The 12142-nt window shown below is 44.8% G+C and overlaps 1 protein-coding gene and 1 long non-coding RNA gene across 2 annotated transcripts; one reads left to right on the top strand and one right to left on the bottom strand.

Annotated features, from left to right (window-relative positions):
• The first annotated feature begins 3414 nt into the window (after positions 1 to 3414).
• Positions 3415 to 5241, top strand: LOC119294756. The gene is made up of 2 exons (XR_005143541.1): positions 3415 to 3598; positions 3703 to 5241. It is a non-coding gene; the product is annotated as an uncharacterized LOC119294756 (long non-coding RNA).
• Positions 5242 to 9018: 3777 nt separating this feature from the next.
• On the bottom strand, positions 9019 to 10530 carry LOC119294755 (pre-mRNA-splicing factor 18-like). The gene has a single exon (XM_037573014.1). It carries the CDS (start codon positions 10393 to 10395, stop codon positions 9247 to 9249), a length of 1149 nt encoding a protein of 382 aa, XP_037428911.1. The 5' UTR covers positions 10396 to 10530; the 3' UTR covers positions 9019 to 9246.
• Positions 10531 to 12142: the final 1612 nt, after the last annotated feature.

The raw sequence follows: 12142 nt of genomic DNA, 5'->3' as shown, positions 1-12142 counted from the left end.
TGGCATCGGGTGGGTCGAACCTGTCAGCAAAACATCACCACAAATCTATAATAGAATGAAAAATAGGCCGGAGTTGTATTCGAACTAGTGGAACTAGTGTCCTAGGTCAAACACGCACACCAAGATAACATTTGATGTTCTACATGGATACTAAACCTATATAACTTTTGGCAAAATAACGTAAGCTAAAAAATTTAATTCGGGAAAAAATGATACGGCCGTGGGATTTTTGGACCAGCGACCTAGGAGATACCAGCAAGACAGCCTACCAATACAAACAAAGGAACTTTGATGGCTAGAGAGGATCGTCAATCCTTATGTCTACAACAGAACGCCTGTAGGGCTAAAGCAGACTGCATGTTATTTAGAACATGTTATTTTTTCTTATTATTTTTCCAAAGTTGAAAAAAATATCTAAATTATAATGATATATACATATTGATTTGAGAATCTGCATTCTGAGGGCATACTAGGCTCATATTGTTTGCAAACATATATCTATATTTTTTAGAAAACACACAAACTTTACTGAAATGCATGAACACTTTTAACACAACATAAAAAATAATGCATGATCACGTTACATAAAAAATGAAATTTAATGTAAAACACATTTTTAATTCTACGGTAATTTGTTTAAATACACGTATTTTTTAAAATTGCATTAATACTTTATTTATGCAAAAACCTACAAGTCATTCATAATTTAATTTGATGATTTTTAAATTAATAGGCGAGCATTTTTTTCTAATTTCTTTTATTTATATGTATAATATTTATTTATTACTCCCTGCGTTCATTAATAAGTGTCACAACTTTAAAATAAGGTTGAACTAATATTAATTCGAAACCACACACTTATTTTGAATGAGAGGGTGTAGAACTTACATAAATTTTATTTACAAATTTCAAAAAATGAAAAAAAAAACACATACTGTTTGAACCTTGGTCGGCTGGTGGCTAGCTGTGCATGATGTTTGAACCTTGGTAACTGGTTTGAAACCCACACTGTGCTTTTTTTTTCATTTTATTACAAATTTTGTGATGTTTCCCTGACAGATGGGACCCATCCGATGCCGCACATATAAATTACTGTACACCCGAGAAAAATAATAAAAACCCAAGGGTTTTTTTCTTTTGCAAAAGTGTCACTCGTCACCATGCACATTTCAGTGACTGACGATGGGCCCTAAGCCACGCTGGCTTGCCTCATCACCGGCCCGATGTATACATACACGATTAGCACCATATTTGCACGCCTAAGCCAAGTTTTTGCACCATTTGAATGTACACCACAAGTTCTAGCACTAAAGTGACCATTTGCACCAAGTTCTAGCACCACCGGTGTAATTGACTCGACTAAAGTTTAGTACTTGTAGAGATCTAAGCATAATGAACGGATTTTATATATGATGAAAATATGGGAGGAATATAAAAAATGTGGATCTTAGGCCAACTCTAACCGATCCCCTATAAATAGAGCAGTAAAACGCTGGAGTAAACTTAGTGGAGTATTTTTACTCCACTAAGTTTTGGTCGAACCTAACTGATCCTCTAAATATAACGGAGATTTTTCTTTGTCATTTGCATATTATTTTCAGCCACCGAAACAAATTTCATTCCTTCTTTATTTCATTGAACGACATTTTGATACATCGGAGTACACAATTAACCAATTCTTCGCTACGAGAACGAGGCCAAAGAAAACAAGGATCACAATTAGGCACTTTAATAGATGTCCAACTTCCATAACTGCTCCCACTAGTGGGATTAAATTTTTCTCTCTGTCTTCGTTGTTGATTCTCTCGATTGGCTTCTCGAGTTTGCACACTCCTTTTTTCTTCGGTTTCGACGAATTCGACATTGCATCGCATCTAGTCTCTACTCTAGCAAGGAGTGCACGAACATCTAACAAATTTTTCGTGATCAATAGATCGATGTAATCTTCTTCCCAACACCAAACCTTGCATCCATCCTACACACAAATTTGAGCAAACAATGAGCTACAAATTGCGCTGATTCCGGTAACCAACCGAATCAAAACAAGCACGCATCCCATCTTTTTTGCACTTGAGGAACTCCCATCCGGGATGTTCTGGCATGGTAGAAACTCGACGGATCACCTGCTGCGGGCAGTCGTCGCACTTTATTACCGGCAAAGGGGAGCCTACTAGCTGTTTGGCCAGTGCAGAGACCGACCGACGGTCGGGCGTGACTTTGCCGACGAGTCGGCGACAACTGAGATCCGAGCGGCTAGAGGAGGTGGCCCTACCTGCATGCGACACAGACTTATTGTCGGGGCTGTGTGGTTCGGTAGCCGGCCAATCCATGAGAAAGGCACAGTTGCCGGCAGCCGAATGCGTCAAACCCAGCCGCGGCGGCTGCAGCCGTAGGTCTGCCGATTTTTGCGCCGGCGATGGCGACAAAGACTCAAATCCGGGTGGGGCCTACAGAGCGTCCGCGGTGACGGGTGGTGACCGGCGGTGGCGGGATGGATGGAGCCGTCGTAGAGGCGGCGTGGAATGGGGTTGGTGAGGCAGCGTGAGCGAGGGGATTTTTTCCTCCAAGCGGTAGCGATGGAGTAAATATAGGTGCCTGGTAGGAGGCAGAGTATAAAATATCCTCCTTCATTCAGTTTAGTGGATTGGCTAGGTGCCGGTTAGAGAAGTAAAACCGGATTTTTACTCCTCTAACGTTGGATAGGGGATCGGCTAGAGTTGGCCTTAGTATAATTAATTTCAGAAGGTTGCTACCTGGAAAGAAAATTCAAAAGGTTGACTATTCTTTTAAGGAAGTAGAAGTATGTGTTCATAGGAGAAAAAAATGTGACAGGTACATCTACTTTTATCTATTTTGATGACAAGTATTTTCGGACGAAGGGAGTAGTACATAAACACAATTCAAACATCACTAAGGTAGCACCTCTGATGTTAGGTTCAGCCTTGTGATAGCAGGTTTTGGGCAATCAGTGAGAAGTGATTTTTTTTTTACCACAAGAACCAACATAGGAGTATTTTCGAGACGAGTTCACACTAGCAGCCACACCACAATGTTTGAAATTTCAAAAACTAAGAATGTTAATCTTGAAACTTGAACATCAAAATCTATCGCTACAAGTTCTAAGATATGTCAATATCAAATTCTTGGTGTGTAGGGGGGCAAATCGGAGTGAGAGCTTTTGGTGGCCGAGCATCAGGCAGGCCGAAATCCTGGTCGTTGGAATGGGCTTTGGGATGTGGATTGTGTCAGATCATTGGCAGACTGCTGCCAGGCTAGGCATGCATATACGGTCTGGGATACACCTTTTTTTTTTTTTGAGAAACCCTGGGATACACCTATTTGCACCCTAGGCGTACATGTTTGGCCCATCGGCCTGCTCTTGTTCCTCGCTCACATGTCATGCACCAAGTTTCTTGGCCCATTGTTATTCGTTTGAATCAGCACAGGAAGGAGAATCTCGTCGTCCACCTCTCCCCAAACCACCACCCCCGTGGAAGAAGCCCCAGCCACAGAACAGACTTGCCTCTCTGCCCTATTTTCTCTCCCCTCGGGCGACGGCGGCGGGGTGCTGCCCGGCGAGATGTCCACCAGACGCCGGGTATGTGTATTGCGTGCCCTCTTTTTTTCCCTTAGGTCATCGTGTGTTCCTAATCCCTGTACCGGATTCGAATAAAGTTGACTGACGGAGCTTGATTTGTACAGGTTCGGGCTCTCTGGAGCACTCATCCTCTTACACTCCGGCGGCCAAATCACCCGGATCCCGCGTCATCTTCCACTTCGGCGGCGACTCAACTCAAGTTTGCACAACACCGGATCTGCCCAGGGCAAGGTCCTCGTCCACGGATCTATCCGGGAAAAATCATTTTCTACATTGTTTCGGTCGGTGAGGCTGGATCACACATCAATTACTTGTGCTTTTCTCCTAGCTGTTGTTCATCTGTTTCAGATTTGCACTTTTTTGGTGATTTTTATTTTGTTCCATCTATTCCTTTGGTACGGGTGGTCTAGGTGTATGGCTCGATCGAGATGCATATCACTTCTGTTATTGAATCCAAAATAGGCTGCTCTTTTTTTTCTTGTAATCCCCTTCCATCTATTCCTTATGTGCAGATGCGATTTTCTTTTCTTTGCTTGTAATCCCCTTCGTCTGAACTAGATAAGTCTCTCCTCATCCTGTTGCTGCGCAGATCTGAATTTGCCGTGATGTTTGTTTAGACAATATATAGAATTTTTTTGTTCATACCCATGCTTATGTGCCAGATCGGCTTCATTTTTCTGATGTCTTGAGGATTCCTCTAACTTGGATAATCGATGCTTAATCCTGATGGAACTTAATAATGGATTTGATGTTCTGTTCTTGAGCTAATCCAAGGTTCATAATTATTTCATTCAAGTGGGGTAAAGTTTGAATTCCTACCACTGATTGCCAAGATTTTCTGTTCCATGGATTTCAGTTTGTTTCGTTGACCCCTTATCCACCGGAGTCACAGACTTGAGCAACGCTGAAGATCAAGTGTGCCGTGGCGGCAAGGCCGCATCCCTTGCCGGAAACGCTGGTTGAGCTACAAGTGGCTGGACCAAAAGGTATTTTAGATTAAAATGTTCTCATCCAAAAAAACCTTTAATTCTGAACATAGTATGTGTCGGCCTTGTTCTTTGTTAGATTTTGAATATAACCACATTTCTCTCCTGAAATCAGTATCGTACAAGATCGAATTTCGTGGCTTCTGTGTCCCTTGTGTGAGAAACATTCTGTGGGTTAGATATTTAGGAAAAAAAATATGATGATGCATTTGTGTTCTACTGCGTTTGTATGGTTGTCAATCAGTGTCCCAGATGGATGGGCTTTGTTTATTCACAAAATGAATTTGACATGTCTGGATGCATTGCGTGATTGGCTTGTTCTTTGTTCACTGCATAACTTACTTCGGAGCATCCTCTAATGAAGCGGTTTCTGTTCTGTTCTTGATCAGAACCATGCTGATATGGTCTGTATCATGAACACTGAAGTAGAAGGCGTTTAATCTGATGCATTTTTCTACTGTTGTGATCTTGTAATATTGCCTTCTGGCCAGTTCAGCAAAATCCCTGGTTGAAGCTACTCAAGCTCTGTTTCTTTGGCTGTTATTCTCTGTCGGCGATCCATTCGACTTGGGCATATGTTTGTAATTATTGTAATGGATTTGTACCATTTGTGAACCATGTCAAATTGTTAAAGATGGGTGATGGGTATTCCAATTATGCATGGTTGCTAGTTCTGTGCGAGAACTTGATCTGTTTATTAGTCAACACCAACACATGTTGTGTGTTAGCTTAAGTTTTTTTTATATGTGATGTATTTGTTTATTGTTAAAATATCACAGCGAACCTGTGATCAGATTCTCAATAGCCCGATGATGAATGGTCATTCATGACATCAAGTTTTAGGGTTTTAGGACTTACGAAAATTGTTTGTAAATGATATATATTTCTATACACTCCTGATGAATATGAATAGGTAATTTGCGAGGCATTGGGGTGATCATTTCGTTTTTGCATGCCAACCTGTTAAAATTCTCATTTCTGCGAGCAATTGATGGAAACTGTAAACGATTTCATATGTTGTGCTTAATCTATGGAAGTGTGTATGACACCCCCCTGTGTGTGAGCTTTGATGCATTGGTGACTCTTAGGCTGCGTTCGGTTTCTCTCCGCTCCGGGAGCGGGCCATACTTTACCTGAATTTGATGGAGCTGCCAAAACCCAACTCCCCAACTCTGCGGAGCGGGGAAGTTCCGAACAGGGCTTTAGTTAGGTAAGGCAAATCTTAACAGGAGGAATGTGCTTGTCTGTCAATGAGAGCAATAGTCGAGAAAGGAGATGACCCAGAAGTCTAATGATTTATGTAACAGAGTGTTTGAATCATCTTCGCAAACTATTGTTGGTGACTTTTTCCCAACCATAACCCTTCATTTTTTGTGTACAAATCGTTGGTTCGACTAAGGTTTTGAATTGGTTGTTCGATTAAGAGATTGTACGGTTCATGACAGAGAAGTTTGAGTGGTGACCATGCCTAGCGACAACTACTGTAGCTACGTGCTAGTGGCCCTGTACAATGCTGATCAAACTGTGGTGAGGTGACATGACAACACGGCTTAAAGTGCTCCGGCCAGCGCAAAGCTGTTCTCACCGAGCGGGGATGGTGTGCCCAACGTGCAATGAGCATGGCCCTGGCCCTGTTTCACTTTACGTCCAAACTGACTTGATTTAAATCATTGTTTGGCCTCTAGCCGGCTTAATTAAGCTCAACTATGCAACCTGCCATGAAGCTGTTGGTGTGCCAATGACGACGCTGTATCATGTCAGATTTTCAGTACACATTTTCTTAGCAAATGAAACATCAAAATTCCACACAACCATCTTAACGTGGCACGCTAGAACACGAGATGAAGGACATGACAGGCGGGTGGGTTGATGTGAGGCGTAGTAAATTCTCAGACATGACAGGCGGGGGAAAGTGAACCACGATGCGCGGCGAAAGCTGTTACTCCCTCTGTTCGGAATTACTTGTCGTAGAAATGGATGTATCTAGATGTATTTTAGTTTTAGATAGGAGTACATCAGAGGGCCATTCCGCATAAAACTGCAATCGCTAGCAAAAAAACCAGTCATTGGGCATGAACGTGGCGCTCCGGCGTGATTAATCGAGAATAATCTGTTTGTTCTATCGCGTAAACCATTGGCACTAAACATGACGCTAAGCTGTTTCGTGCAGAACAGATAGAACCCACATTTTTTTTTTGCGGGGGAGATGGAACCCAAGTTAGTCGTGATACTTTTCAGAGAAGAAAACATTGTAGCACTTGCTAATCCCCACATCCAGTCGTGTTAGCATGAAACAAAATAAAAGTAATCATCAGTTGAAGGTGGGCTAATGGTGAACAAACTTGCGTCTTCACTGGGCGAAAATGGTCCACGTCCACACTTGAGCAATCAGTGGGCTTCGTTGGCCAAAAATCCTCCACGGCATGCATGCAAGGGTGCGTACTGGTCTTCAGACCGCGATGGACGCTGTGCGTGCATGTCAGACGAGCGTCAGGAGCCTAGCTGCCTTTTGCATGCGCGTGGGGCCTGACGACTTCAATACGGGCCAAAAACAAATCAAATACATGACATATACAATGCCAACACGCATCCCCGTGGTCATGCAGCGGGCGAGATTCCGGCCTGCCTGCAGCGCGGCCACCATTGGCATTTTCCGCTATTCCTTCCTCTTCCCAACTCACAGTGGACAACTCATATCACCTGAATATATGCACATGTATGTTTCTGTTTTTCTGCTAAAGCAATTTAGCAAACAAAAAGGAAGAGGGAGGAGCCCATAAGAAGGATAGGAATGGGAGGGATAGAGAAATATCAAAATAAATACCGACTACAACACAAGAAGTGGAGAACCAGCAAGTTAGGCCCTTTATGTTCTTATTATTCCCGTTGCTCTTATGCCCTCCCTTCTTGCTCTTCCTAGCTTTCTTTTGGGATATCACATTGAATATGTGCACCTAAATTTTGTTTTTACGCTCAAGCAACCAAGCAAGCCAAAAAGAAAAGGAAGGAGTGCTTGAGGACAATAGGAATAGGAGGCATCAGGAAATACCAAACAAAATTCTCACCTCCAACACTAGAGGTGAAAGCAAAGCAATTTAGACCTTCCTCCATGTTCCCATTCCCACTGCTCTCAAGCTCTCTTTTCTTCCTCCTCTCGACTAGCCTTCAAGATCTCGGATTGTCTAAGTATGTGCACACATATTTACGGTACATTAATCTTTTGCTCAAGCGAAGGAGGAGAGGAAGGAGTGCTCAACAACCATATAAATGGAAGGCATAAGGAAAACACAAAACTAAATATTTGCACCTCCAACATGAGAAGTGAAAACAAAAAAGTTAAGCTTTCCTCCATGTTTCCATTCCTAGTGCTATTGTGCTCTTTCTTCCCCTTTCCTACTTACTCTCAGAGCGTACGAAATCTGAAGAAGAAAAGTATCAGACAACAAGCTTGAATTGCTGGACGAAGTGTTACAACTTTGATGTATAAATAGACGTGTTGTGCACTATGTTGAGAACCACATGGGAATCAAGTAATGAAGACACCCAACGCATCTAGTATCACTATAGAGTTAATGATAATGAGGCCCATTGTCATGCACTGTACAAAGCATGTGCATGGAGATTCCTCTTTTGCAGGTTACTTTCTTCATAGTTAATCTCTCTCTTGTGAAGATGGTTGCGGCGGGAAACATCAACAGGCAGAAGTATAAGCTGGAGATGTCGCCCTCCGGTCAGCAATTTCTTACACAATTGTGCTCATCAGGTTCTTAATTCAAGAATAGAACCTATGCTCACCCGTTCTTCTCAAGGCAATTTTTCCTGCCCTTCTATGTTTCATCTTCATAACTTTGAGGTGGAGGGATTTGTAATACATGTTGTACTTTGCTTTTGAGACGAATGAAAATTTAGCGCTCAATGGCACCTTTCTTGTGTTAAAAAAAGTTGGAAGCGTCGAAGAATTTGTGAATATAGTGACCCAAAGCTCATCCTTCATATAAGCATTTTCCCCGTGTTTTTCAAAAGCAGCTTAACGAGATGCTGAAATTCAAGTGTGAGCCCCCCTATGAATCGTAAATCAGAAAAAAAAAATAGGTAAGGAAGAACCTTCTTTTTACAATTAGCACACTTGTTTCAAATTTTAGCGAAGTAAAGATGTGTGATGATACTGACAAAAAAGAAGAAGAAAAACCTTTTAAGAGCACTCATTTTTGCCTTTCTTTGCACAGATTGGCACATGACTATTCTCGACGAAAATTTACATGCAGTTAGAACTTGCTCAAATTTACTCAGTTTCACATCTTAAAATGAATTCTCGGACAAATTTAAAACGAATTTGCAGTTTCACGTTACCTGTGATTTTGTTTCTTTGAGGGACCGTCCATGTGGTTATCAGAACAAGGAACAGAGTGCTGCTGCGTTCAGGAGCACACCAAGTAAAGTAATCATCATCACACTCCCAACTTTTTACCGTGTCTACAACAAAATAATGAATATACAAACTGTCATCAGGATGGCTTTAGGTCTTGATTATCACAGCCAGATTTTATCAGCCAACAAGAGCGCAAGAGAACAATTTTCAGTAATCAGCTGTTTCTCAAATGGCAATAAAGTTGGAGTTGAGCTTCTACAATGCAGAGATTGGCGATGGTGATTCGTCGTCTGTCAAGAGGCAGCCACCAGCCGGAGCGTCTCCTCCGGGCGGTTCTCGGCGCCCTTCTCGGCGAGGAGGGACTGCAGGTCGCTGCCATTGGCGAGGCTGTTGAACTCGACGGACCTGGACGGGTCCGTGGGGTACCTGCGCTGGCAGAAGGTCATGAGCCGCTTCACGGACTGCAGGTACTTCCTGGTCGTCTCGTCGTTCATCACGTGGGCGACGCCGTTGGCGTGGATCTTCTCCCGGGCCGACCGCTCGTGGATGCCCACCATGGTCACCCCGATCGGCCACGGCGAGTTGCCGATCGCCATCCTGATGTAGGCGTCCGTCGCCGCCAGGTAGTCCCGCCGCGCGCAGCACCTCACCACGTCCAGCAGCGCGCGCCGGACGTCGCCGGGGAGGTCCTTCTTCCTGCACAGCTTGAACAGCGGCTCCAGATAGCGCGCGCACTGCTTGCAGGTGGCCACTGCCGCCTTGCCCCTGGCCGTGCGCCGCTCCACGTCGGGCATCTCGTCTAGTTCCTGGCTCCACTCGCCCAGCAGCCGCTTGAAGAAGGCCACGATCTTGTCCTCGTCGCAGAGCTCGTCGAAAGGAACCTCGTCCTTATCTTTCTCGCCGCCGCTCCTCTCGGCCGCGCCGGGCTTGGGCTTGGACGCCACGGCCGCGGCCTTGGCGCGCGGGGCCTGGATGTCGCGGAGGAAGTCGTTGGTCTGCCCCTCCCCGATCTCGGTGGCGTCCACGCCCGCGACCGCGGCGGGGTCCTCGAGCGCGTCGTGGAGGCGGCGGAGGCGCGCGGCGTCGTCCTCGCCGAAGAGGGTGGCCGGCTGGCGCAGCAGACGCAGGCGCCGGACCACCTCCTCCCTCGGGAGCGACGACGAATCCCTCGAATCGTCCGCTCGGTCGTCGGCCTTCGCCACGTCGGAGGCGGCGGCTGGAGGCAACGCGGGCATCGAGGAGGAGGAGGAGGAGGCGGCGGCGGGGTTGGACCGGAGCTGCTCCTCCTTCTGCCGCTTCTGTAGGAGGCGCTCCTGCTCGGCGACGCGGAGGCGCTGGATCTCACGCGCCTCGATTTCGGCGCGGCGGAGCACCTTGCGGCCGCCGAAGTCGGCGTCCAGCTGCTGGCGCTTGCGCTGCAGCTCGCGCTTCAGGACGTCCATGGCTATGGCTATGGCTCGGTCGATCTGCAGAGTCGATGGTCCTCCCGGAGGCTGCGACGGATCAGAGCGTGGCGCGGTCGGCTTTTGAGATTTCCGGGAGCGGGGTCTGGAAGGTTCGTGAGGTCGCGTTATGGATCGGTGGTGGTGCCGGAGATGGAAGCGGAGGAGCGAGCGAACCAGCGCGAACCTTCTCGAGCCTTTGAACCTCGGACGCGGAAGGCCGACGCAACTCTCGGCCCGCTACAACAAGCCCAGACAGCACACGGCGTGAGGCCGAGCTAGAAGCAGCCCGGCCAGGCGACGCGAAGCCCAAGGGGCTAGCAAAAATACAGAACATGTCAAATTATATTATGGGGACTGCTACGCGTCCGCCGGCGGATCTTTTTAAAAGATCGGCCGGGTCGCTAGCCCCCCAATCTGGCATAGCTTTTGCAACAAAGATCATGTTGCGAAAATGTCTGTAGAATTTTTCTGCAACCGAGTTTATGTTACAGAATATTTTCTGCAACTGAGATCATGTTGCGGAAACATTTGTGGAGTTTTGTTTGCCAGAAATATCATATTGCAGAATTTTTTTGCAACAAATCACGTTGTGGCAATGTCTGTAGATTTTTTTTGCAACAGATGTCATATCGTAGATTATTTTTGCAACAAAAAGCATGTTGCAAAGACGAACAAAGAAGAAAAAAGAGACGAATGGCTCTTAGTCGTTAGTGTTTTTTAGCGTGACCCGTTATTTTCTTAAGTGTTATTTGTGCAACGAAGGTCATGCTGCAGAAAAATATTTGCAACAGAGGTTGTGTTACAAAAAAAAATCCGTCTTTCACATTTCTGCAGCATAGATGATGTTGCGGAAGTATTTCTGCAACAAGGATAATGTTGCAGAAAAAAAATATGAAAAAAGATCAAGTTATATACATGTTGGCCACTTGTTGGTGCTTCATATGTTTTAACATAGCCTGTGTTACAAACTTGTGTGTGTGCAACATGCCCAATGTTACAAAAGTTGTTGAACTGTCTCACGTAGCGTTACGTGCCGTATGATTAAAATTAAATCGAACTGCCACGGAAGATGGTGGATACGAGCGACTCATCCGCCGGTTGGAAGGTAATGTTTCCCATTATATTTTGGGTATCAAATATGGTCGACTTCTACTTGCTTGTGTAGTTTCATGAAATAATGACACATACGGTATTCTTTAGTCGGTCTTAATAATTTAATAAATAAATTACATTAGGTCGAAAAATTGAACCATGCACACATAAAAGAGATATCAATACAACAAAAAATTGCATCAAATCTGTTTGAACTCGTTGACAGTAACAACATTTTTTTACATTTTTTTTTTACTTTTCATCGAGGCTCCAATGAAAAACTCGCAGCAAACTATCCTTGTACAAACAACCTCAAGACATATGAGACGCCTACCGCCAACAGATTAGAAACTAAGAGTAAAAATTTAGACCACTATCCAACATTAATACATGGTTTTCCCCTTCCCGTGCCAAAGTGGCCATGAAATAGGAGAGAAACCGGTGGGAACACAAATGAAAAAATGTTGCTTATGTCCCTCTCGCGGCTAGGGGCTAGGCTCTGTCTCGCAATATTTCCCCTAGGTAAAACTTAGCAAAATTGATGCCCCCTAATAGTTGATTGCACACAAAAATGCCTCGTAGACACATGGGCTTTCTCTTCTTCCTTCTCCTCTCTCCCTCAGCAAGCTTATATTTTCTATAAACCCCTATG

Source organism: Triticum dicoccoides, chromosome 4B, assembly GCF_002162155.2.
Source record: "Triticum dicoccoides isolate Atlit2015 ecotype Zavitan chromosome 4B, WEW_v2.0, whole genome shotgun sequence".
Taxonomy (NCBI): Eukaryota; Viridiplantae; Streptophyta; class Magnoliopsida; order Poales; family Poaceae; genus Triticum; species Triticum dicoccoides.
This window is presented reverse-complemented; position numbering and strand designations above follow the sequence as displayed.